At 53.3% G+C, this 27,581-nt stretch overlaps 1 protein-coding gene across 1 annotated transcript in view; it reads right to left on the bottom strand.

The window, feature by feature from the left end:
* The window catches only part of LOC128272996 (neural-cadherin), a 54,342-nt gene that overhangs the window by 10,529 nt on the left and 16,232 nt on the right, over window positions 1-27,581 (bottom strand). The window contains exons 3-7 of the mRNA XM_053010899.1: window positions 22,635-22,750; window positions 21,160-21,324; window positions 10,324-10,461; window positions 3,480-3,717; window positions 6-3,393 (exon numbers count right to left, since the gene is read on the bottom strand). Of these exons, the coding sequence (XP_052866859.1) occupies window positions 6-3,393; window positions 3,480-3,717; window positions 10,324-10,461; window positions 21,160-21,324; window positions 22,635-22,750 (4,045 nt within the window). The remainder of the gene's footprint in view (window positions 1-5; window positions 3,394-3,479; window positions 3,718-10,323; window positions 10,462-21,159; window positions 21,325-22,634; window positions 22,751-27,581) is intronic.

The following is a 27,581-nucleotide window of genomic DNA, read 5'->3' on the forward strand; positions in this document are numbered from 1 at the left end:
CTTACCGAATGTCATCGAGACAGCTCTTCTGGTAGTCGGCGTACACCTCGAACGTCCGAACGCCCGTGTACTCGGCCTTGCCACCCGCGTACACACCTTCCTGCTTGTCCACCAGCAGCCACTGGTGTCCCTCGAAAAGGAACGTTTCGTTGTACCGGCGCCCTTCGCCACCATCCAGCTCGAGAGTGGCGGCCGATCCGTGTCGGTTCACGCGCACCACGTGCCACTGACCATCGTCCACGGCGATCGCATTCAGCCAGATATCCTTCTCCTCGGTACGGAGCGAGTTGAGGTTATAGCGGAACCGCAGCCTTGCGTCCTTGATCTCCAGAATGCCGTACTCTCGGTTGTGCTGATCGCTGACCCGGAACAGCTCACCGTGCTGTTCGCGTGTCCGGAACCGAAGCTGAATCTGCGTGCTGAACCGGTCCGGTTCGAAACTGAGCGCATACTTGACGTAGCTCTGCTGCTTAAAGGTGGTCGGAATGGTGGGAATGTTACAGGCAGGGCCCGTCCAACCCGGACGACACTGACAGCGAGCCTCGGTGAAGCTACCGACGCAGTTGCCGTGCTCCCAGCAGCGAGCCGTCTGCTCGCTCTGACTGCACACTTCCTCCGTTTGCGGACACCCAGCCACACTGTTGCGCGACAGACCCGGATGGGCCAGATCGTACAGCTTGCTGTTGTGCACCAGATTCTTGATGCACCCGTCGAAGCCCTTCCCGGACGGCATGTAGTTCCAGCGGTAGTGCGTCGGATCGAACTGCTCCCGGTAGAAGCCACCGATCTGGAGCGGTGCGTTCACGTTCAGATACTCGTTGAACGGCGGAATGATGCCGCGAGCCTGGCACGACGAGTCGTCAAACTCGGGCGGCGATCCGTCCTCCATCTCGGACACCTCGGCCGACCGGCAGTTGTCCACCACGAGCCGCACGTTCTCCGTGTCCCAGAACACGTCCAGCCGGTGCCACTCGCCATCGTCCAGGCTCTTCTTCGTCTTGACGCGCAGCTCGAGCGTTCCGGACCCGAAATCGATCAGCAGCCGCGGGAAACCGCGCTCCAGCTCGACGGACACAAAGTCCGACACGAGCAGCTCGTCCCGTTCGGGCGGCACGATCGGTCCGTTGTACAGGAGCAGTCCGTCGGATTTGCGCGTGATGAACTCGAAGCTAAGATGCGAATCATCGCACATGTCGAGCGGCGGATACCAAGCCCAACCGTTGCCGCGGAAGCTGCGGGTCGTCTGCTGACACCGTGGCCCCGTGTAACCGGTCGGACACGAGCAGGACAAACCGTACCGGGTTTCCATACAGCGACCGCCGTTGTGACACGGCGACGAGCGACACGATTCGGCTTTGCTGAAGTTGCGCGCCCCGCAAGTGCACTCGGCCAGCACGTCCACGCGGACCCCGACCAGCGACGTCTTGTTGGCGTTCACCATGTACGGCAGCGAGTTAATGTCCAGCGTGTTGGTGCACGAACCCTCGCACATCTGGTTCTCGTACAGACACTCGTCGATGCCGACCATCGTGATGTTGATGCCGACCTCCTTCTCGATGTCCTCGCGGTTCATCAGCACGATCCCGTTAAGCCGGACCGGCTTGTAGTACGGGGAGCCGTGGGCCGAGAAGCGTACGTCCGTTAGGGGCGGATGCTTGCGGCGCAGCTGCACACTGAACACGTCCACGTTCTCGCGGTCAATGTTTAGGAGGTCCGCCAGCTTGTCCTTGAACCGGTCCGACTTGCTGCGGGACAGACTCTGGGTGCGGTAGTTCCACACGCGGATAAAGTCCTCGTCCGTGATGCCCGCTATCCGAATCGAGCCCGAGTTGGTGACGGCCTCGTGCGGAATCTCGCGCACCGTCACCGTCACGTTCGCCGGCACGTCCGCCTGGGTGTGCTTCCGGTCGTACACCTTGAACCGCAGATGGTACCGGCCGTCGCGCGTACCCTGGCGCATCGTGATCATGCCCGTGTCCTCGTCCAGCTTGAAGCGCGGGTGCTCCTGTGCCTCCCAGTGGAACTTCTTGTCCGGCAGGTCCCAGTCGTCCAGATCGTACACGTACACTCGGCCGATCTGCGTGTCCGGAGCCTGGCCCAGGTAGTTGTACACGAAGATGTCCTTCGAGCCGGGCTGCATCTTATTGTCGTTCACGTCACCGATCACCACCGTCAGCGTGGAGGTGCCCGTCATTGCCGGGTTACCGTGGTCCTTGATGACGATCGGGATCAGGTACTCCTTCTGTTGCTCGCGATCGAACGATCGGAGCGACGACACGATCGCCATCCCGTCCCCGTTCGCACCCTTCTGGTCCTGCTCCACCTTGAACGATGCCCGGATGATGTCGTCTGCGCCCGGATCGAGCCGGAACTGGAACGGCGGTCCGTTGCTCTTCGATCGATCGTCATCGTCCGTCGCCAGGATTTCGACTACCTTGCGCGGTGGCACGTGCTCCGGTAGCACCGGCCGGTAGTCCTTCAGGAACTTGGGCGGGTTGTCATTGATGTCCTGCACGATCACCGTCAGCGTGGCGGTGGCCGTCTTCGGTGGGATACCGTCGTCGATCGCCAGGATCTTTACCTGGTGCCGGGGCGTCACTTCGCGGTCCAGATTGCGCTGGATCGTGACCGTTCCCTCCTGATTGATCGAGAACTGGCGCTGCCGATCGGACGAGCGATCGATCGCGTACGATACCTTACTCTTGCCGCCCTGATCCGGGTCGGTCGCTTTGAACGTTTCGAGCGTCTTGCCAACGTCCGCGTTCTCGTACACCGACACCTCGATGTTGGGCCGCTCGAACTGCGGTTTGTTGTCGTTGATGTCACGCAGCTTCACCACGACCCACGAGTACGCCACGTGGTACTTGTCGTTGTCGTTGTCCTCGCCCTTGTCGTTCACCTGTATCCGGAACCGGAACCCGTTGCTCTGCAGCGGATCCTCGTAGTCGAGCGGCTGCACGATCTTGAGCGAGCCGGTTCCGTCGTTGTTGCGCACCATCGTGAACTTGTCCGCGCCGTAGCCACTGTTGTCGATCACCTTGTACTGGAACTTGTTCGTCTCGTCCTCGTCGTGCACCGTCACCGTCAGGATCGGCATCTCGGGCAGGTTGGTGCCGTCCGTCTCGTCCACCTCCGTCAGCCACTCGTCCTTGGTGAACTGCGGTGGCATATCGTTTATATCCTTGACGCGTATAGAGGCCGTCCCGGTCCCTTTGAGGCCCCCGCCGTCCATCGCCACCACCTGGATCGAGTAGTCCGGGGTGCGCTCGCGGTCCAGGCAGCACACTGCCGTCTTGATCACGCCCGTGTCCGCCTCGATCTCGAAGATTGGTGAGCCCGTCTCCTCCTCGATTACGTTCTTCTCGATCGAGTAGATCAGTTTCGCGTTCGTACCTTGGTTGAGGAGAGGAGTGGAGTTTGAGGGCGCTCCCCGACCGGTTCCTAAAGCCACCCAATTGACCCCATCAAGCGGTACTTACCTTCATTCGGATCGTCGTAATCGACGGCCGTCATCGTCATCACCACCATGCCGGCCGTGCCGTTCTCGGTGACGTTGCCAAAGTATACGCCCTGCGGGAAGATCGGCGCATTGTCGTTGATGTCCTTCAGGTTCACCTGCACGTCCGCGTATCCGACCAGCCCTTCGCCGCCCTCGTCCTGCGCGAACACCGTGAACCGCCACTGCGGCCGCCCGTTCGGTTGATCCCGATCCAGTGGCTGTGTTGCGTTTGGGGAGAAAAACAGAGGAAACAAAAATTAGAGCCTTCAATCAGTGCGATTTCCGGTGTGATATGTATCCCGGAATGGCCCCACTTGACCCACGGCCGGTGACGACAACGACGACAGTAGTTGCGCCGGGCCACATTGTAGGCTGCAATCACAGGGAACGCTTTACAAATGGCACCTGGCGGCGGCCAAAGGGAAGAACATAATTATCGTCGACAGGGAATCGATCAGTGTTTCCATTTCCCGTTCAATTAACTCAACAAATTGAAAATGGCGGAGTCGGACCGACCGGCCGGATGGGAGCACGAATTCGTCACCGTGCGCGGACCCAAACGAAATTAGATCCTTCGTCACCATCAGCGCGTGGTGGGACCGGGTGGTGGGAACCGGATACTGGCCTCTGACAGTCCGACGTGAAACCGGCCCCCGGTGAAGGTGAGAAGCGAACTAATTGAGCTTTCTCGGTTCTCGGCTTGCGTGTCGTCGCAGCTACTTTTCGATGACTGTGTGTGCCAGCCAGCCAGAGCGAAGAAAGGGCCATTTAGCGTGCGGTACACCGTGTGCTTCCGCCCCGCCCCGTGGGTTGAAAGGTTTTACAAATGGCACCGAAGCAGAAAAGGCAGGGTTCCCATCGCCGAACGGTGTGTGTGCCGTTGCTTTTAAGGTGATCGAAAGCAAAGCATCTCCGCCGAGAGGTCGACGATATTGCCACTCAAAAGGGGCGGTCCGTTCTCGTTCGGCACGAAATGGTTCGGCTGCGGGTTTATGGGGCAATTCCGGGGACCTGAGTTGCACCGAGAGAACCTTAAATCCGTGATTTATTCGATTGCATCGATCGATGCGCACGATTGTGATGCAATGTGAGGCGCGTTTGTATCTGCAACAGTCGCGGTTTCTGATTGACGGACTGCTCCCCGGTTGACTGAAATTGGAGCGGTTCATATTTATGGCGCACATTGCAGGCAGCAGCATGAGTAACAAGGAAGGCTTTGCTACATTCCCTGGTGCCAACCACAAGAAAACCTTCACTTAGCATACTTTTTATGAGAGGTTGAGCAATAATTGGTTTAGTTCTCAATTAAGTAGTTCCTGTATATTGTATTTTTAGTCAAAAATAATAAACGGAAGACAGTTCTGACAGGAAGTACTAGCCCGAATTAAGTGAATTGCACCAACTTAAAGGGCCGTTTACACGCAGCGATATATCGCTGCAATGCCTTGTATGAAACCAATTGCAACGATATATCGCTACGTGTAGACAGCAAAAAAGGAACAAATTGCTTGTATACGACCAGATTGGCAGATCAAAAAAATTGAATGCGCCGAGCATCAATTTCGGTCCAATCTCCATACATGTGTGCGTGTGCTGACGGTGGATAGACATGTGTGCGTGTGTTGATGGCGGTTTGGCATGTTGTTTTGAATGTTTTAAAGCAAAAGTTTAACGTGAGAATAATGGCTTCGCTTTAAAAGCCATTTCCTCGACCACTGGGACTGATAAGTACTCTTGGTACGTTCTATTTTTTGCTTTGTAACCGAAACGCACAATCCAAAGGCAGACAAGCACAGTGTTTCTTCCATGGCTGTTTCCATGACACCGAGATCTGCGATTGCAAATCGCAACGGTACATCGTGGCGTGTAGACGCTCCACCTTGGCTGCGATATATCACTGCGATTAATCGATACAAGGCATTGCAGCGACATATCGCAACGCGTAAACGGCCCTTTAATCTAAAACGCATACTGTAGCGAATATTAGCAAACCACACACGAACAAAGTAGGCTAAAGATAGGTAAAAAGGTAGTGTTCAACAAGACTAGCAGTCAGTAAACAGTCGTTCAAGGAATAGGTCGATATTTTAGAGAGATAGAAAAGAAGGAGTAAATGAAATAAAAGATACCAAGTGGCGACCGCGTTATTATTAAAGATATCACAATACGCAATGGATAACATGGAGAAAGTCAAAAATGTACAGACCAAAGAAACGTTTACAATTTCATCCAAGTTTTCAAAATAAATTTCAATTTTACGAAAACCAATCTGAGCAAGAAAAGGTTATTAAACGCATTCGGTTCAGCATCCGGATGAAATGGAGTGGAACAGTTTTGACAAAGAATTTCCAACTCCAATGGACTGCGTCGGCTCCAACGACGACGATGGTATTTTCTCAAGAACCAGCATTTCCCGGTGGCCGGGGGCCTGGTCAAGCGTTCCACTAAACCAATATTAGTCGCTCACCTGTGCCAGGTTCACTGAGACGGCGGCAACACTGCATCGGTGGTGGCCAACCTCCACAGAACGCGCAACGGAACCGGGTGGCTGATTTGCTGAGAGATGTGTCATGTCCTGCTGACACTGCGGTCAGTGCAGCAAAAGACCCCCTGGCCCCCGGACCCGGAGCCAGCCCACCCTATTATAGGGGCAACATTATTGTTTTATCCGGCAGCGGCTTCGTCGTCGTCGTGCACTGCCGGACCCGGAAGTATGGGCAGTAATTCTAAGGACGTTTAATAAATTATGCAATGCCCAGCCGACGCCGCCGCCGTAACAGGGAACCCGTTCCGACGCTCTGTGTGTTGTTACAGAATGACCCCAAACCCGACGACACCTCGAGTGCTGCCGGGTGGTGAGGCTTTTGCTGGCCGAGCACGAAATGCACGTATTTCCGATGGGGTAAATAATTAATTAAACACAACTGGACCGGGAGCGGGAGCGTGTGTGTGCCCTTTCGGGGTTTCGGGCCAGGATTGCACTTTCATTTCGCACCATCTCGGAGGCAGCCGCTGGTGGTGGCCACATATGAAAGGCTGAGCAGCAGCAATTTCCAGTGACCGGCCGGCCGGGCTGCTCGGTGGGCGATTAAATTAAAACCTCACTTCCGGGCAAAGATTGAACTCTGTTGAAGGCTCTCGCCGGAGCTGGAGCTTCTCACAACTCGATTCTGGTCAGGAAGCGAGTAACAGATGCGAGTTTGTAAAATCACAAACGGCAAACCTACTTAATCGCCATTATTCCATCCCGCCGCCGTCGCGAGCATATCCGATTGAGGAGCTTGTGTGGCCACGCGGGCGCATGTGTGACTTCTAATTGATATTGTGTCGGTGCCGATGGCGTCTTGCTGGGGACACGCATATTTCGTCAATTTATAACACATTCACGGGATGGCGGACGCGACCAGCGGGTCATAAACGTGAAATTATACCCGCCCGACCCACGGAGCGCGTATGATCGGAGCTCTGGCCGCGGGCAACACACGACGAGAAGCAGTATTTGCATGAATATTTCACTTCGTGTGCCACACTTCGACCCCCGGTGGCTCAACCCTAAAGCCATTAGGTTTTACGACCTCGAAGATGTGGCTGCTCCCCTTTGCCGGTGCCTTTTTTGCGCACTTTCGTGCTTATGATTCTCCCAGCCCCCCGTTGTTTTCTTGCCATTTTTCGGGGTTGTGTGTCCCCTTCGGATGTTTTTTTTCGGAGCCCGGTCGGAAGATTTCATCCCACCACACGCTCGAGCGAGCATTCAACGAGCCATCAAAGTGTCGTTAGGACGTAGCGAGCGAGTCTCGGGAAAAATAAAAGAACGGAGCAGATAGAACGGAACAGTTGCCAATGTTGCCGAGAGCGTGGGTCGAGAACTCGCGCGGACGACATGACACCAAGGCCCGGAGGGACCGAGCTGTGGCCCGCTTTGCGCCGAGGTGGGAAAAATCAAATTAAATGTGAAACCAAGAGATAGCGCGGGCCACCAAAAAGCTTGTACCTTTGATCGCTGGAATGTGGAATATGGAAAATGCGCACCGAGGCGTACACAGGCCGAGGCAGCCATATTCGACGGAGAAGATAATGGGACTTTCGTTTCGCACCAAATTGCGTGTTGGGCGATTGATTGAATGGACGTGTCAATGAATCTCCTCGTCCATTCGATTGATACAAAGATTGATATTAATCGATTGTCGAAATTGAATAAATGAGACAATCAAGGATCTATCGGAACTCTCCAGCATGGCCCTTTCGACATTAAAGCTCTCACGGCTCTTTTATTTGTCCCACTTCCACTGCTTCCGGGAGGGGCCTTCTTTAAGAGGGGATAAAAAGGAGGCCCTTTTTACCAGGGGGCACACAGCGGAAGACGACGGCAGCAAACGCTAAAAGCCCCGAGAGAACCAAAAAGTAAAAGGATGACTTGTTTCATAACGTCCCGTGTAATTTAAGATAATTTAAGCTGCCGGACGGACCACCACGGCGAAGAAGCGAGCGCGTCTTACTGAGACATCAGAGCCACTTTGCTGGCGGCACCCTTTCCGAGAGGCGCCCAACGTCTTCGTCGCCGTCGTCGGTGCACAAGATGTCTGCGGGTCATGAAAAATGCATCAATGAAACTGTTTTCCGTGGCCGGCGCCCTGGCCCTGTGCGGAAAGAAGGCACGGACGGGCGCGGGTACGGACAAATTTGGCTGCTTATCATAATTACGGGGCGCTTTAGGCGAACCCGAGTGGCCCCTTGCTGTGCGCAATTACAGTGACCCGGGGAGGGCCCGCGAACCGGTCCGGGGGACGGCTACTCACTGCTGTTCACTAAACTTTGCTGTCGTTTGATAAGTTTCTGATAAGTTTGACTTCAGCCGGCGGCTCACGACGGCAACCTGTGCTCGACCCGAGAGAGCCTGAAAGTTAGTCGGGTGCCAAGTGTTTGCCATCTATCGGTCCCCCCCGACCCTCCCCACTCGAGTGCCACTTGCAGACACTGGACCACCGACGGGATCACTCCCCTCGAATCGGGGCGTCCTGGTTCTTGGGAGGCGAAAAAAGGCCTTCCCGGCTGGAGCCAAGTGGCACAAGCGTTGACAAAAAGGCCGCGGCGGCCCGGCGGCTCTGGTGAGAAAGTTTCTTTTAAGGGTCGTCGTCCGTTTTTTACTTCCGCGTTGTATCTTAGACTTGAACAATGAGCCGACTTAAATATTATTTATTGAACCGATTTCTGCAACCGGCTGCCGCTGCTGCTGGTGACTTTAGTGACCTCTCTTCCGTCCCGGGACATTTCTCGCCAGCCCGCGCGCGTTTCGGGCGGCTTCCCTTATCGCGGTTTTTTGTGTCTTTTCTTCGGGACAATTATGTATATTTTTTGTGCGCGCGGCCAGGCCACCGATTCGGCGCTCAAACGGCGTGAAACGAACACGGCGAGAAAACGAGCAAAAGTAAATTGGACATCTTTTCTCATTTGTTACTTGCCAGTGAGCACGCGCGTCCACTGCACGGGAACCGGACATAGTCCTTCTTTTTTACGGTGAGGCGGATCGAGAATTTCCCTGTCCTGTTTGCCCAACCCGGGAGTGAAGTTGGTGGTGGTTTCGAGAGTGTCGGAGCAAAAAGTTTTACAAGGATTTTTTCTTTTGTTTGATCAATCGCGCCCAGCATCCTTTGATCCAGTCGCCGGTGGCTAGTTTTGGGTGACCCACCGCCGAGATGTCTGGTGTGTTCGATTCGCTCTGACAAAGCGTAAAATTTGATAACTTTTAAGTGCCCCTGTGTGGCGACTGGAGCGAATGCGTCAAAATCAACGAATAATGGGGCCAAAAATGGGTCTATTTCGAGGCAAGTCTGAGAAGTCACGAGAGCCAGTAAATGTTGACGTTCTTTGCAAATAGCTTTCCCAGGTTTATTTTTTATTACCCGTCTCGACACGCGACGGCATTATTATAATTACACATCATTTATCGTCGATGGCCGGTGGCGTCGTCGGAATCGTCAATCGGTTAACGACTAAGTGGTCTCATTTAAATTTATGACTCGTTCGGCATAAAAAATGGCAACCCGTGCAAGGGAAGACGATCGGGCCGTTCGTGAGATCATTAATTTACCCGTAGTGGCCGACCGGAAAAGCAGATTAGTTCCGGCATTTTGCAGCCCGTGCCCGTGAAACGAATGTTGACAGGACGGGGCTGCTGCTGCTGAGTGGGCCCCCCACTTTTGTGGAGAACCGGCCCGGCTCGGCCCGGAGTCTGATATCGACATCGATGAGCCCCGGCAGAAGATGGAAAGATAAATTGTGCCAAGTTTCTTGATTTATGACAGCTTACCGGACCACCGACCGGGCAGGAGCATTCTCGGTATCGGGTGGGCCGGATGGAAGGGCCACACAATCGGAAGCGAATGTCGGAGAATGTCGGAATCTTCCTGTCTCCGCATGATTAAGCCAATCTATACGCGCCGAGGAAACGGACGCCGGTTCTGCTAAGGACGTTTGCCACTATTAGAAAGTTTCTCACGAACCGGATGGATGATATACCGAGAGGGTGGCTGTCTGTGGTCAACAAACTATTCAATTTGCACTCGTTGTCAGTGTGCGAAGCGAAGCCACAGAGCGGGCGATTGAGTTGTAGGCAGGCGAATCCGATCCGATCCAACTGCTGGCTGATTGTATTAAAGGACCGTCCACTTCTAGTGGCCTGGTACAGCAACAACATGGTTTGCGGCTGACCTTTGGCCGTGCTATGGCGCGCTGTGCTGAAGAACAGCGGCGACAGCAACTCTCGTAAGGTTAATTAAGCTTCGGAGAGAGCCTTCACACACGCCCGGAAGCTGGTTTGCACTTACCTTGAGCACGAAAATCTCGCCCGTCGTGCGATTGATGTCGAACTTGCTGTTGGCCGGATTGTCCGGATCGATGCCCTGGCCGGTGAGGAAGTAGACAATGTTCTGCGGCCGATCCTTGTCGCCGTCCGAAGCCAAGACCTGCAGTCCCATGCAGTGCGGTGTGGAACGTAAAACGGAAACGGAAAGAGACTTTTGTCAGTATTGGAAGCGATTCAAGAGACATGCCACATTCTACTAGCGGATCGCATGCGAAAAAGGTGTTAGGGGGACAAACTATACAAACAAAATAAAGTCAAGTTAGTAACAAACACACGCAAAGGATGGTTACCGCGCGCGAAGGATGGTTAGTTGAACAGATTTAATTTCCGTTGGCACCTTCTTCCCCAATCAGAGAGCTAGGTCCGTATTAGCTTAGGCAATTATTAGTTCGACTTCCCGCGGGGACCCGAGATGAAAGGACACCCGGCAACATCCGTAATTGAAAGTCGGTCGCCGAATCGAATCGCAAGATGAACGAACTGTTTGTGGGGACCGTTGTAGCCGCGGTATCTCGAAGAAGAGCAGCAGATTGCAATAAGCCCATGGCGCGGCTCCCGTACGCCAGGACGAGTGCATTACGCACCGTATCCCGATGAGTCTCAATAGAGACGGCCGAAGGTAACAGGACTAAAAACGGGAGTGCCTATCCGGGGGATTTCTTGCCACGCGGAAACACTTCACACGGACCCTTTCTCGGAGGACTTCGTCGCGTACGTCGTTTCGGTAAAAAGCCCCGCTTCAGATCCAATTTTAGCACACACTGCGTCGACGCGGCCTAGTGTCGGCGGCGATGCTGGTGGATGTTGTGGATTAGAATTTAATTAGCGCGCCAGCCAGGATCAAAAGGATTCCCGGATGCTGCTGCTGTCGCTGATGACACCGTTTTGCAGTCGTTTATTGACTTTCGGGAGGGAACCACACGCTACCCGTCGCCCCCTGGACGGGATTAAAGGATTCACCCGGGCGATCAACGCTAATGAGTGGCCTTGAGACCCCCCCTCGTGTGTCCTTGCGTGGTGCAGGGAGTGCCGCCCGGAGTGAGCATTAATCTCCCGGGCCCGGGTCGATCGGCATTGCGTGAAAATTGAGGCCTCCGCACGGCGCACCAATACGTGCATTTTTTTACTGAAAACTCCTTCGCAGCCGATAGCGCCGTGACAAAGAGGTCCCCGTTGAGGGCCAGCAACAACGAGACATCGAGATGGAACCGATCGTCGGCCACGTCGAGGACGTGCCGCGGAAGCTGTACTGAAAGTAGGACAACTAGGCGAGAACCATGAGGACGGCGGAACCGAACGCCTGGAAGAGCAGGCCAGCGAGAGGAAGTACGTGCCGGGCGAGTATCGGCCGCCGGAAGCTTGGCCACAGTCATCGGTGGACCACGCGTGTTGGTCGCGCTCGTTATCCACACCGCCACGAGAGCGGCACGAACGACGGCCGGCCACGGGCGTGCCGAACAGCAGAGCGCAACCAGCACCTGGAAGAGCACTCGACCGAGAGCAGGAGAGGCCTATTGTATTGTCAGCACCCGTTGAGTGAAGCTGCAGGTACCCTCTGCCGGATTATCCTTTCGAGATGCAACCGAAAGCCCGCTCCTCCGCCGGTCCGTTCGGTGTTTCGCGGCAGGCTCGCTCCAGGACTGCTTGTGAAGACAAAAAATCCGAGGCTCCGTGAGTGCGACAGGACAGGGAACACCGGCCGACGACCTCACGGTACAAGAGCCTGTCCCCAGGACAGTACAGGTTGGCTGGTGGATGGCGCACAGCGCGTATTGGCCGAGCAGTTTCCGTTAGCCACCGGACACTGCACGGCAGCAACGCAACGTCTTTTGGTGTGTTCCCGCGGCCAGTACGTCAATCAGTGTCGTTGTGCCAGCCCCCGAAGGGCCCAGCAGACACGCAAGTCCGCAAAACAGAGGCCGTCTCCGACCGTTGTACCAGCAGCAGCTTGTCGAAGGTGAAACTAATGGCCGCCGGGCCGGAAAGGTCATGGTTCGCATGTTCCGGGGTCCGAATTCGAATCGCGGACGATAAACTTGACGGGTTGACGTCACAGGGAGTCACAGCGTAACGTCTCCGCAACCTGGCGGCAACAGAACGATAATTTTAATCAATCGATGCGGATAAGATCCTGACAGTCGATGGTGTCCGAGCGAACTAAACGGATTCTGGCACACGTTGGACTGTTGAGCAAAAAGAAGGGAGGGTAGATTACGGTGACCCATTCACGGATTAACAGAATTCGGAGGTTGACGTTCCTAGTTCCGAGCGCTTTTTTCTAATTAAAACTCACTGATCGGAGCGATGAAAAGTGAGCGAGAGCGAGCGAGACGAAAGACTCTATTTACGAAACTATGTCCAGTGGTCCAACCTGAATCCTGGCACCGACGACAGGGGACGGTGATTTGAAACAACGTGGCGCACCGTTGCCAACCTTCATCGTCACCCGCAGCGATTACGACGCGTTTTCGGATAGTTTTTTGGACAGTACCGATGGTTTTGCTTCGATTAGCAGCCCACCCGGTCACTCCCCTGCGGGGTCGCTGGAGGAAGTTTACAAATTAGTGATTTGTTTCGAACTCCACCCGGACACTGTCACTGTGGGGTCGCCGCAGAACGCTGTTGCAAGGGCGATGGCATTTCCAATCAACATTTTCCCGGCGTATGGCTTCGAAATTGGAGTTTTTGGAAAGTAAAAATAAATGGCCCGGTCGGGTTCCCGGACCGGTCGGAAGTGTGTGCTTGTGTGCCCGGGAATTTATTAATTTTTTGCCCACTGACCACTGAAGGGAAATGGGTGGGAAAATTGATGGAAATTTATGGGCACCGGCCACGGGTACGATGATTATTTGGGATAATAATAAACTGATGTAATTTACTACTTCCGCCGGACTGCGGTGAGAAGGGGCGCATCCGGGTAAGCCAGTCAGATGGGGTCCAAAGCTCGCAGTCCCCCTGTTTTTAATTGGTATTAATATTATTTGCCCATTGGGTCTCCATTCGCAGAGATTCCTACATTTTACTAATTTTTTTTCTCTTTTGGTTCGAAGTGGTCAATTTTTGCACAGGAATTCCGCGCATAAATGGGGCCGGGCCATTCGCCCTCGGGAGAAACACATAAATTCAGCACTCAAGCAAGCGGTCATTAGCGCCGCGTTCGCTGGGAGTTAATTAAAAAATGTACAATTCGTCACCGACAATCACCGGCGGCACTGGCCGGTGGTGGTTTGGCACGATTTTCCTGTTTGGTTTTATGTCCGGACGCCGCCATTGGCTTCTGGTGGACCCAAACATGTGGACCATTAATATTAATCACGCCAGACCCACACGAGCAACACGGAGGAATCATTCGCGTACCGTTTGTGGTCGACGCAGATTTTGAATTCCAATTAAGGGATTGGCTTCGGGGCGACGTCGGCCGCAGAAATTGAATATTAGGGGGCAAGTTTCTCACAAGATGACCTCCCCAACAACAAGGGTGGCGAAGGGTGGATAAGTTTGCAGATTGAAGTATGCTCATCATTAGAGACTCGCACCGCCGGGGGGCCATCGAACGAGCGCGAGGGGCAAGTTGTTGTGCCCTACTTTTTGGACCATTTTTTTCCGTCTTTGTCGTGTAGCGTAAAATAAACTTTCGTTCGTTGGGCCGGGCTGAAGTGCTAAAGTGTAAACGGCGCCACGAAGAGGGAAAGAAAAAAGTAATTTTCATATTTCATATCCGCGATAACTCAGCCCGACAGATAACTTCAACTTGGTTGGTTGTGCCCGTCCTTCTTCGACGAAGTAGGGTGGCGGCCACGGTCCTAAGCCACGGTGGCTTATCGCCCACCATCGCCCACCGGAGGCGAGGATACGGCGCCGGGGGCTGCGAAATTGTTCCCGACTCTGATGGGGCGGTGAAATATTAAATTCGAGAAAAACTCTCCACTCCATCTGAGCGCCCTCCCCGGCTTCGGGAAGAACCAATCCGGCGGTGATAGTTGCGCACGTAATCTGCCGAATGGCTGCGGTTGAATGGGGTCCAAACTTTGCAATTTACCATCGATCCGGTACATTGGGCTTCATTCTCATCAACACCACACCGCCGGTCGACAGAAGAAATATATCTTCTTTCGAAACTGCGGGACTGCTCGGAACAAACACTGTGTTCTGCGTTGGAGAGTTTGTTGTATGATTTAAAGAAGATGCAACTCTAGAAAAAATGTCCGTGCCGGCCAAAAAACACGTTGCATCGGCAAAGCCCGGGACACAACAGCAGAAGGTGCACTCTACTCGCAGAAAAACGCTGCGAGTGCCCCATTGGGTTAAAGAACCGCTTCTTTTTTTGGGACCCCCCCCATTTTTGCCATCTTCAATAACGTTCGCTGATGTGTAATGATGCGCTACGGCCCCACGTTGGGTTTTGGGTTGACTTTGAGAAAAACCCTTCCCGTACGATACGATGCTGGAGAAGGTAGTGCTCGACGGAGTGGATCCTTTGGTAGTTCGTGGTGTGCGCGGTTTCCCAATTCCCAAAAGTGCATCGCACGCGGAACTTGGTTGTTGCTACTGCTTGGTTGCAGCATCGAATTTTTTTTCGGTTCATTCGGACGGGGGCTAGATATAAGATGCGCCTTGCCTTCGCCGAACCGGCTGGAACCACTAAAATATGCGCTCTCCAAAAACGGAGCGCGCGCGCGATTCCGGGAGCCAAAACATTTATGTGAAATGATTTATTGCGGGCGCTCCTCCTAAATGGCGCTTGGCTGTGCACTTGGCTGCTGCTGGTGGGTCTCTGGCCAAACAGACTATGTTGTGAGAACATTTTCCAAAGCATAAACTACCCCGCCAAGTGGGTTCCCGGAAAAGCAAATCATCATTTTGCATGTTCTCGAAGAAACGGAAAGGTTCATCTGTTGATCAATGGTACACGATTCAAATTATTCCAAATTATTACGACCATCTTTCTAGTGTTCCCGGATTTTTGCCGCCTGGTAACTGGTACAAGTTCAGCTGTTGAGCATTCGCAGCAGGTGAGAGGCATACATAATTTCCTACGCCACGCTACCGAAATGAGCACGGACTGGTGTCAACAATGGTGCTGCGGAGGAAAATGTTACTTCCCACGAACGAATGGAAATCAGCTGGGTTCGGATAATTTGCGCGAAAAACCCGGAACATCGTTCCGTTGCATATTCAGCAGTAGCAGCAGCAGCAGCAGCCAACCGCCGAAGGGCTTGCGCGAGAGCTATGTAAAACGATTAAATTTCATCTTTCGGCCCGTGATCAAATTTCGACCATACCACGGGAAATGTTTCACTTTAAGCGCATCCCTCGTTCACGAACGGAATTTCCGGCTAAAGGATAAACTCCGCCCCGTGGCGAAGCGGTCGTGATCCGATGAGCAATTTGCTCCGAATAATGCTGCCCGGGACCGGGCCAGGCCGGGCCGGGTACTGTGGCTGCGAATTCTAGTTCCGTCAAACAATAACTTTCGCAATAGATCCGGTGCGGTTTGCTCGATGTAGCAACAAATTTCGAGACAGCATTTCGTGGTCGGGCGCAGAACATTGTTCGTAAATATCTTACCCCGTCCGTTGACAGTGCTGTGTATCAGCGGAGCATTTTCCTGGCAAAGGCAGAATGCTAGCAGCCGTCGAAAGAAAGGTTGAATGTTGCGTTGCAAACTGAAGAAGCGGAAGAAACTTCAAAAAAAAAACACCACCCTAAAGATGGAAAGGAAAAAAATGGCGCATCTATCTGCGCTCCCGGGAACAAATTGTTCTAACGAGATTTTAATTGAATTTGGAAACTTGGAACGTTCTTCCGTGCCATTGGCGACCGAGCCTTGAGCCAGTGCCATTTGCTGCTGAGCACGAAAAAGCGTTGGCATTAGGAGAGAGTTTTCCTTTTCATCCTCTTTGGCACCGGTGCGCGCGCGATCGCAGCAACCCTTGCAAGGCAAGGCTAGGAGGAAGCAAGATAAGAAATGGACGAAAAAAGCGTCACGCACCGAGCGAACTGGGTCGACCAACGGGTTGGGGAACGTTCACTCGATCCGGCCAGTCTTTTGCCCGGCCAGGAAGCATAAGGACCAGGTAAATTACTTAATTATCATTCATTAGACCGGCCCCAGGTTGATTGCGGAAACGAAGGACTCCCCAACGTACCGTGGTCGTTCCCGAAAGGCGTTAGATCAACACACAGCTGTAATCGTGCGATGGAAGCCATAATATTAATCGCTGATAAGACCTCAATAAACTGTCATTTGGCGAAGGCGAAAAAACACCGAAAGGCGACACTCGCGACACTCGTTCCAAATTATTTCGCCCCCGCCGAAATGGCCACACGCCAAGTAATGGGATACCATCACGGCAATGAGTGTTTCCGAAAGTGAACACGAGGCCTCCCGATTATCCTGTGCGACATCTTGTGCGTTACACTCGCTTCAATCTCCATTAGCGTGCCCATTGTCAGGCGGGCGGCCCCCGGGCACAGAATGGCACCACTCTCGGCACTCATTTCCCGCGAATTTTAACCATCCTCACCGAACCGTGAAGCCGTGGTTAGGATCAAACGAAATGGGACACACGACGAAATACGCCGAGGATTATGGCAGAGGCAAATTAAACAGGAAAATGGTTAGCGCGACCTATCGCAGAGGCCTGTGTTTCATGGCACTTATGGCAACATAATAGGGGTCCCAGCCCAACACGAACGCAATAAAAGTCAGTTGGCGGCGTGCGCAGAATATGCGCACGAGAATCGAAACGAAATGGTGCAATTCTTTGAATTCATTTGCCGATCAGTTTTGTTTTTATTTCTCCAACAGAAAGCGCTTCCACAGAGAGCTATCTGTGTTCACCGGTGGCCTCCGACGAGCCCGATTCCACAGCAATGGGGCGCGAGAGGAGCATTATGTCGCTGTCAGTCGACTGATTGCGCTTCATTTGCGTGATTGCCGATGAACGCAATTTGATAATGAAACAGCAGGGGGGCCAGGGTGCCTGCTCACAGGACAATGGCGCACAGAGAGACCGACAATAACCGAGGACACCACAAAATCAAACCTGTAGGGCCGGCGCCGCTCCCCGGGCGGATAGAAACGGCGGATTGATTTGATAAGGAACACATCTTTGTCCTTCCGCCGCCTTTTTGTCGGCAGCAGCAGTTTGCTTGCTTGCGGCTTATTAGCTGACGTTGGCAAGGAAGGGGACACGGATGCGGGCAAAGGGAAAGAACATTTCCTTAACCTTTTTTCGTCTATTTCGGACCCACTTTATTCGGGTCCACACACAACGAAGCCTGAAGGAGCGAAAGTTTGGGAAAAATCCGAACATCCGGTGTCCTTGGCATGAATATCGAATTAATGCCCGGAACCGAACCCCGGTGGCCACGTGCTTTTTCCGTTAGTTGCATTGCCCTCCGCCAGCCCCATCGATGTCAAAGGTCGTGTTGGCGGTTTTTGCTGAAACAGTGTCCTTCCCCTGCTGGCGGTGGACCAAGGGCTTGTTGTTTGTGCGTCAAAGAAAGCAGCACACCCCATAGCATCGACAAAGTGGCATCCGGATGCTCGGCAAATTCAGTTTGGGCCACCAAGAAGAACAACAAACACAATTGCCGGCGCCGTAACGGCACAGCAAGAAAAGAAACGGCTGCGACGACGGTGTAACCGGTCCGATTCCTACGTGCACTCCACAATCCGCGGCAAAACGTTGCACTGGAATTCAATTTTTAGCGCAGGATAATTGAATTTTCAAATCAACCGTACATCATCGCGTACGCCCGGCGCTCCGACGAATTTCGACGACAAGGTGCGGTGGTGCGCCATCGTCAAGACGTCGTCGGGGCCACGCCGAACGGTGAAAGGATTTATTTTTGCTCGACCGTGCCCGCAACAGAACGTAGTAAGCACTAATGCACTCCGCCACTGCCGTCGTCGTCGTCGATTGCACAGCTGCCATTTAAATGTCACCATTGCGCGCCGCCGTTCGGGAGATGGCATTTCCGTTGCCGACTTTCCGGTTAGGTGGCCCTTGTGTGGGGCGGCCTCACACGGGACGCACCCGATGTAAGAGAGACGCGATGGGAAGTTTTGCATTTTCCAATCATATTTTCCTGCCATTTCGTGCCACACACACTGCGGCCACGGTACGGTGGTGGAGATGCCATTTGCTTCCGGATTTATTGACAATTTTGATTGACGAGATTGGGCGAACAAAGTAAATATAATTGAAAGAGTTTCGGAGCGGAGCAAAATATGAGGCATGCGATGTCAAGCGGAAGGTTCTCTCTGGCAGTTCGCCATCGTTTTTTGTCGACTTCAGGAAAATACCAAATAGCAATAACGCATTACCAAGCCATGGTTGGGTTCAAAAATGGCTAAAAATGTTTTAATAACCAACATTCACGGTTTCGAGTGGGTCACAGCACACAAACAGCACCGAAGCTTACAGCTCATTCATCGAAAAGTCGCAAAAAGAATGTGAAAATCGCGTCATTCACGTGTCTCACCTGAAAATGGGTCGCTTAAGCCTTCCCCGAATCAATGAGCGCACTTCATCGAGCTGTTTGAAATCGAGAAAAATCGACAAAATAATTTTCCCGGAAAACACACCTTTGTGTTCCGGGTGCTGCGTGACTCTGAAATGTCCGTTGCAATGAGCATCACCGATTGGTTCGAATTAAATGACGGCACGGCGCGAATTTCAATTAACTTCCAACTGTAACTGCCGAATGCGAGATGTGAATGTAGATATTTAAAGAATTTCGAGAACCCGCGAACCTAAAGTTGTCACAAAACCAATCCGTCATCTTTCTGCGAAGCTGTGGGGGCAGGTTGTTAGTTGAGCGTCGTCCGGCCCAAGGGTCACCCTCCTGCCCCTACTGTTCGGACGGGACATATAGAAGGGTTCATTCCGACGGCCGACGATTTAAAGTTAGTGGACAGGTTTTACGAGCGAAAGCTGTTGTTGTTAAACCACCACCAGAGTGACGTCATCACGACCACGGCGAAAGTGACAATAAGCACACCGACACATCTACGCGTCCCGGAAATCGATCGATAGCGACAGGCGGCGGACGGAGAAGATTAAGCCCGAAGAAAATGGTCACATTGCGGCGAGGCGCGTTTGGTGAGCCAATTCAAGATGGCCTACCGATGGGTTAGTGGCAAGCGAGAAAGCGAAGCGAACCACCACCAATATTAGAACCACCGCCACCACGGCACCAGTGTCCCGGCGGCAAGGACCTCAGCCACACAACCTGCATGATCGGGAACGGGACGGCCAGCTCCTCGTCCATCGTGCGCTCGTAAACCTGCTGCGGAAAGCTGGGCGGCATATCGTTCACATCCTTGACGTTGATCACAATGATCGTTTCGTTCTCGTTCAGACTATCCGAGGCGACCAGCGTCAGGTGGTACTAGGGCAAACACGAAACGGGAGAGAAACAGAGAGAGAGAGATGTACTCGAGGCGAACGGGACCAACGGGAAGCTGAAAGCCCACGGGCACTGCAATTAGTAGCCGGCGTACGGGAGGACGGACCCTTCCTTCACGGGTCGGTTATCCGATTATGGATTCTGGTAGGCGGCTGCCGGTGGTACCACCGGCCTAAGGACACGCACTTCGTGGTACCAACTGTGGTGGACGGCCGGACCGAACGGGCGCGCTACATTATTCAACAAGTTCCGTAAGCCTTCCGGAGAATTGCGACCCGTGATACCTGGGGTCTTTACAAACAGGAAAAAACAGTGCTCCTCCTTTTCCGGCTCGCAGCAGCTTGGTCGGAACCGGGGCCCACCGGACCCGGGCCATCCCTCGGGTCGGGTTCGGCGAAATATTTATGATTACTTGCTGTTTGATTTGCGGTACACGCAAACCCCGTACACGCCTGGCCCCGGCCGGCTTCGACGGAACCTTTTGGGAGCATAAATCCTCGGACGCTCCCCGATCGATGGAAGGGTTCGGCCGCGGCGGGTTGACCACAAAGTCCGCACTCGGACGCACCGGTGCGCGGTTCCGCGGATCAGGTGCCGGCGGCTGCCGGTCACGAAAGCCCCCGTGTCAGGCGCCGTGAGTTATGGGAAATAAATGAATTATCAATTTTATGACCCATTTATGGGCGCGCCCGTGTGGTGGCGCTTCTGGTGCGGTCGATCCCCGCGGACCGCACCCATCGCCCGTCCGGTGCGCGCGAGGTGTAATGCGCGTGATGGAAATTAGGTGATAAAATTTAATCAGTTGTAAATCTGATTTTGAAACACGAACCCTGCCGTGGCGGCTCGCGGAAAAGCTAATCGCCATTAGGCCACGCCCGGTTCCGAATAGTTTAGGAGGTGGAAAAACGAGGTGTTGGAGTGCCGCGGCGTGTGGCTTGTTAAACCATTACGCGACAACATTTATGCTTCATTAAAATTGTCCGTTTTTCACACTGACGGAGGAGTGGGGCTTCGGTGGGCGAGCTAATTATTGAACAACATCGATAACGCGCCTGACACGGTGGGGTCCGGTCCGAGAGGCTAAATATTGCCAGCTAATGAATCGGACACAGATTGCATCAACGGGCATATGTTTGGGTGGGGTGGGATCTATAGCAAACAGTTCGGTAACCATCTAAACAACGCTAAAAAGGTAAATATTTCGCGTGCGTGGAGAATTTAGGTAAAATCAAACAGAGCAATCATAACAAACACGGTGCTAGTTAAAAGGGTCGGGTGAAAAGGGGGTCGCAAATGGAACGCAGGCATCAGAGAATGGGATCAAACGAGGATCGGGGAAAAACACGCGGGAAGACAGGCAAGAGAGCGATTCGGTGACCTGCAGGACACGCTTCGGTAGGTTGCGATCGTCCTCCTCGGTGATCTGCGTCCGGTACGTGGGCCGCTCGAAGACGGGCGGATTATCGTTGACGTCCTTCACGTGGATCACGACGGTGGTGTAGTTTTCCTTCAGATTATCCGATGCTGCGAGGCGGAGCTCATACTGCGACGAGAGGCGGGTGATTTAGGGCAAGCCGGAGCCAGAAAAAATCGGAGTAAATCGGATTAGTGGGGCACGCCAGACGTCCGACGGAGTTTTCGCTGTGGGGCAGAAGTGCTGAATGTTGTAGTTGTGTTCCCCAGGATGCTCTGGCTAACGGCGCAGTGCGTCTCAGCGGGATCTTTCTGAAACTACTACGAAATGCTATCGACCCCCGCTGTGTGACCACGGATTGGAGGCGCCGGCCGCAATCGGCAATAAAACCGATCGAACCGATAGAAAACGTCGCCAGCAAGCGTCCATCCATCTACCGGCGCGGTCTGCACATAAATATATTCGCCCAGTTCGCCCTTACGGAGACACTGGGTGTGCCGAGCATATTTATGTTTCATATATCACACTGAGTGCGCCCCGTTGGTGCTGCGTCGTCTTGGGCGTCTGTGTTGTGTGTGTCCGTGGGGTCCATACAGCGGATTTAAATCACTTTTTTCGTGGATTTTAATGTTGCATAAATTTTGCGCTCGTCTCCATCGCCGATTAATCGCCGCCAGAAGCGCAGCGGGCCGGTGGCCGGTCACCATACGCGGCCAAAAATTATGCCCCTTTATCGGGAGGATTATACATTTATTTCTGCAACATTACTCTCCTCTGTCCGTTTTACTCCATTTTTGTGCCATATTTTTGCGTGGATGTCATCCTCAAGCGTGTGCGCGAGAGTGTGGACGGTTCCGTGCGCCGGAAGGCACGTAAAAATAATAAATCTATCCGCTCAAGTATTGCTGCGTCGGGCGATATATTCTTCCGTGCGAGCCCCCCAGGGGGGGGCCGCTCGCTAGCTAAAGTGTGTGCACCACACCCGAGCGCCATGTTTGGGTTCCGAGGCGGGAACGTGAACGATCAACAACACAACACTTGGAGAGGTGCGGCGATACAACACGGTAACGGGCGACCAAGCGGGCGAAGCGACTGCAAACGTGACTCGCCGTGGCCCGAGGAAAATCACGTTAAAAATAAACAAATAATAACAACAAACAATCACACAGACACACACACGCGCACGCTGTCCAGCCTTAGAGGTCCGTAGCGCAGCACCAACAGCTGGCGACACACAATAAAATATCGAATAAAAATAATTTTATTCCAGGGAGCTGTTTGCTGTCACGAGTCCCGCGGCGTCGTTGGCGTGATTGTTTGCGATGGAGACGCATGGTGGCCCATCCCGGCCCACGTGGCGCTTGGCAGCACCTGGTGTGCCTACCTGTAAAGCGCGTGCGCGGGAGGGTGTTAGCAGCAGCGGGTATCTGTCTACTTACTCGTTTCCTCGTCTCGTAATCCAGGGCGCCAGCGACGTAGATAGCGCCCGTCATGTTCTTGACGGCGAAGGCACCGCCTATGTTACCGCTCGTGATCTCATATCGAATACGCGACGCTGGGGACGAAATAGAAGGCACGAAGGCAAGAACGTTAGGTTGGGTCGGCTCGAAAGGATGATAAAGGAGCTATCTGGTTCCATCTGTGTAACGGTGTTAACAGGCGCGTTAAGAAGGTGATTCCTGCAATCGTTCCGTGCGGAACACACGTCAACGGCACACACGGCATTTTATTCGCCCCACAAACGATCCGGAAGATTGCCGAAGGACACTCAATTCCCCCCCCCCCCCCCCCCGCTGGGGGGAGCGCTGTTGTGACTTTTGGGGCAGAGAGTTCACCGTCGCAGTACATTAGCATACTCTTCATCACGAATCGTTGAACCGCGCCGCGCCGCGGCTGACAAATCGGAAGAAAATATTTCGGCGACAAGCTGTGCTCTGCTGTGAAAGGGGGTCACCGTTACGTGTCGTGTCGTCACGAGGGCGCAATGAATTCCGTGCGCTGTGCGGATGTGAATGGAGTTGGGGCCGTTTCGGTGGCTTTTCAACCGTCTTTCCGTGGCAAAGGAATACCGTACGCACTTCAAAGACAGTCGCAGCAGGCCGGAAAATCGACTCCATCGCCTGTTGATGATTGTTGCGAGCCTGTTAAAGTTTTGTGCGTCGAGAAATGTTTAAAGTCAGCCCCAGCCAGGGAATGTAAATGCGTCCCTATCAACGCGTTGAATCGAATTGGCGTTATGAATGGTTTTTTCCAGCGGTGGTGGGCAACCATAAGGTCACCCGTTTGCACAGAAAAACAAACATCGAAATAACGTGCGAATTTTTATATTAATAAAGCAAATACCCAGCACACCAGAAAAGATAGCAAACGGGGAAAAAATCACAGCACAGCACAGCGCCACTGATAACAAAACTGTCTCCCGCGGGGCATGGTTTGGTCACCGCAGCAAATGGTGCTGTGTGTTTTTTTAATTATTGGCCACGGTTTTGTGCAGAAAACAACCCGGGAGTCCGGGAATGCATTGGTGTGCTCCAGTTGTGGGTCGGAACCATAAACATAGGGCGCACTAGCCCCGGCTGGCTGGCGTGGAAACCTAAAACAGCAGCCCGGACCAAGGTTGGCGCGCTAGGAAAAACGCAGCATAAACACATCGGATGCACCACCACTCGGAACTCGGACCGACCAGGAGGAGAGGCAGGACAGGAAAATTACTACCGGTCGGTCGGTAGATAACCGAGGGCCAAAACAAATTTGCAGATAAAACAAACCAAATATTAAATGCTACGTCTTGTTTATTTCTGCTGCCAAACCCCGAGTTCGGTGAATGCAAAAAATCCATAAAAGTTCAGCACTTCGCACTGGCAGTCGGAAAAAATGGCCAACACACACACGCTCTCGCGATAGTCCTGTCACTGAAGTTTACTGCTCACAGCGAGTGCGCCAACATCTTCACTGTTCGCCCTTCTACTGGATGGACAGTAAAGGTTGTACTTGAAGGGAGAGAACAAAAAAAAAAACCATCGGCCACCACACGGAACAAAAGCACCACGGGCCTCCCCACACACGGGATGATGTCTGAAAAATCCCTGAAACCAATAGGTTTCGTCAGGACGTCCCCGCCTGGTTCGTCGTTCTGGCCGTTCCCCTTTGCCGATCGTGAAACAATCAACACCAATTTATGACCAGCGGAGTAGCGGTGGCGTGGCGACGGCCTTCTCGGCTGTGCCGTTGCCATGGTGAGTACAGCAGCCACGGAACGTTTTAATAGCTGGATGCACTTCCGGCGAACTAGCCGGTGCTGGCCACTAGAAGTCACGCATGCGAAACGGTGCGCGTAATGTTCAGGAAACGTCAGCAACGCCACGCCAGGACCGAGATAGAGAGAACCGGTTCGCGAAAAGATCCACGAACCGCGGTTAGCCTTCGGCGAGGAAGGATTGTTAGATAATTTATTGTTGACATTTATGTTTCACCGAAGCTCATCGTCCGTCCTCATGCTCGTATCGCCACCGACTGCAACACGGGTAGCAAACAATGGACTAACGCAAATGTTCTTCGCGGTGGTGCGTGATGATGCTCCGGGGCTCCGGTGGCGTAGAAGGATTTCCGTTTTTACGACTATCTGATGTTATCGAGAGGAGCCGAAACGAGGAGCTAACGAGCATAGAGCATCCGTGGACCTCGTCCTGGCACAGCTCGTCCATTCTATCGGATCAACACTATGATTCGTGGCGTGGCGTGGCTGATGGTGACTAACGTCCGCAAGAGCGCCCCCCGTTGATCAGAAGAAGCAGAAATTTATTTAAATGAGCTTTCTTTGGGCCCGCACTCCAGCGGTACGGCCTTCAACATCAAAATCATATGCACCCCCCGCGGGTGTGTCCGCCGGGTGCAGCGAAGAAATTAATATCACTTAGACTGTCGATTTATGTACGAGGGGAGCGGGCAGCGCAGCATAACTTTCCATAAATCAGCATTCCCGGACTGTGCGCGAGATCGAAAACATTTCATTCGTCTTCATCACGAGAGCAACGAGACTCTCATCCACGGCAGCAGCAGCACGGCCGATCATTATTCACAATTAGTTTCGGTGTTTGTGTGAGTGAGGACCCCTTGCCACACAAATCTTGCCGCTAAATAATTGATGAAAACTTTGGATGACACATTTGGGCTTTCTTTCAAAACTAAAACCGCACGGGCTAATGGAGGTTGTTTACTCTCAGGCTCAGTGGCTCCGATAATTTTCCGCACGATTGACCGACGTGAAAGAAAAAGTCCGAAAAACATACAGCAACATTAGGGACACCGTCCCGATAAAGGACACCGCGTCACGAGCCAGCAGCCCGCCACGATCTTGGGAGCATCTCTCGTCCCAATTTGTTCGACCCGCTCGAAATTAAACTCGTTCATCATTCAACCGGGACGCGGCATGTCGACCGGAACATGGTCTTGGTCCATCTGTGAGTGTGCCGCCCCGCTCCGCGGCACACCAAAGTTCGGCTACACAAACAAAAAAAACGCCAAGCCGAAACACAAGCGCCTCCGCCGCCGGCAGCAATGTAGCAAGCACTCGAAACAGGGAAAAGGCGAGAAATTTACTGCTTCTCAACGCTCCGCGCGCGCGCGTGTGTGTGTGTGTGTGTGTGTGTGTGCGATTCGAGTGGACAGCTTGCGGGACTGTCATGACCCCAACACGTCGCCGCCACACGCCGCCCCGCTGCACCGTGTTTCATTGGGAACAATTTATTTTCCCAACTCCCGGCCCGACCGGAAAATAAGCGAAAAGCCCGGAAACCAAGAAAGGTCCATCATGTGCGCGAGATGTTCCGGCTTGCGCTGCTGCGCGGAGCGGACATAGTACATAGTAGCACCGCAAAAATGGCGCTCTACAACACGAGGAGCCGTGCTCGGCGTGGGTTTCCGGTTTTTTCGTTTTTTGATAGAAATAAATAAAATAGTTTTTCGTCTGTTTTTCCGCGCCGCGTTTGGGGAACTGGTGAGAGACCCGGAAACGAGTTGTGCCAGTAAGGGACCAACAAAAAACAACACACGGGGCCAAAACTCGGCGGGACGACGCTAAAAGTTAAAAGTTGTAAACAAGCTCGTTCCGGTTAATTTAATAAGGCAATTAAAGAAACAAATTGAACTCAGAACGGTTACCCCATTATTTTTTGGCTGTCGTCGAAGCGTGACCTGCGACCGGGGCAGTTTGGGCGGCAATTCCGCGGGGCCACCACAGAAAGGACATAACTCAGCTTCCGGTTTCAAAGTGGCCGCGCGCGCGTTGGGTAATTTGTACAAACAAATGTTTCGCCTTTAAGGATGTCTTGTTTCTCGGTTCAAGACGCCGAGACACGCCGGGGAATGTGGGCCGCGGACCTTTGAAATCGAGCCATTTATTACAACAACAGGACAGTCTCGAGCAAAACAACAACAATGGCGGCGGCTGCTGGCTGGTGCGGTGTGGTGTGGTTAATGTTGCATTAGGAAATGAACTCGAACTCGAGAGCTCGAAATTAAATCTCGTAGCTTCTCCCGAAGCCGAGTGAAAAAGATGAGGCGCTACGAAAGGGCGACCGAGACGCCACCGTTCCGTTCCACGCCACCGACATCACGCGGGGCCAACGCCAAAAAAAGGCTCATCCTCTCTCTCGCGCACTCCCGGTTCGTGGAAAATTACCTGTCGACCGTAAACAGTTTCACAGTCGCTCGCCCGACCGGATTCCCGGAAAGCTCGGGTAGTGCCTTCACGTTAAATTCATAAAATATGAGCCGAAGTAACTCGATTTCGTGCCGTGCCTTGCCGCTGAAGGCAGCTGGCCATCAGAACACCGGACGGCGGACGGAGTTTTTAGTGACGGTAGAAAAGCTCTTTCGCTTCATCTGCTGCAACGAGCGACGACGGGAAGCCATTGTCTTCCGGCGGGGCCATTGAGTGACATATTGGAGGATACCGTGTCGTTCCGTGTTTCATCGACCATTAGAGCCGCTCTCGGTGGTGGCAGTCACCAAAGCAAATCGCGTATCAAAGACAAAAAATCCACCACCAGCACCGTGAGCTTAACTGCGGTTAGCAGGTTAGGGAATGTTTCCGGAATGGCAAAGTTTCACTCGAAGCACTCCCGGCAAAAAGTGGCGGCTCCTTAGTGGCTTCCACAGTGCCCGTGAGCGCGTAACCTTGCCGCCACCGGCGGCGGATCTTTCGCCGCGTTCTTCACCAAAACCGAGCGGGAAGCGGGAAAAATTAAACGTTGCAGTTCTTTTACTAAAATTGTTCTCTCGCTTAACAACATTTCAGCAGCGCCTAGCCGGCGGGCGCGCCTTACCGCAGTTCAAAGCAAACACGCGCTGCTGCTGCTGCTGCTGCTGGGAGGGAAAAGTTTTTC

The sequence above is a fragment of the Anopheles cruzii genome, chromosome 3 (genome assembly GCF_943734635.1).
Source record: "Anopheles cruzii chromosome 3, idAnoCruzAS_RS32_06, whole genome shotgun sequence".
Classification (NCBI taxonomy): domain Eukaryota; kingdom Metazoa; phylum Arthropoda; class Insecta; order Diptera; family Culicidae; genus Anopheles; species Anopheles cruzii.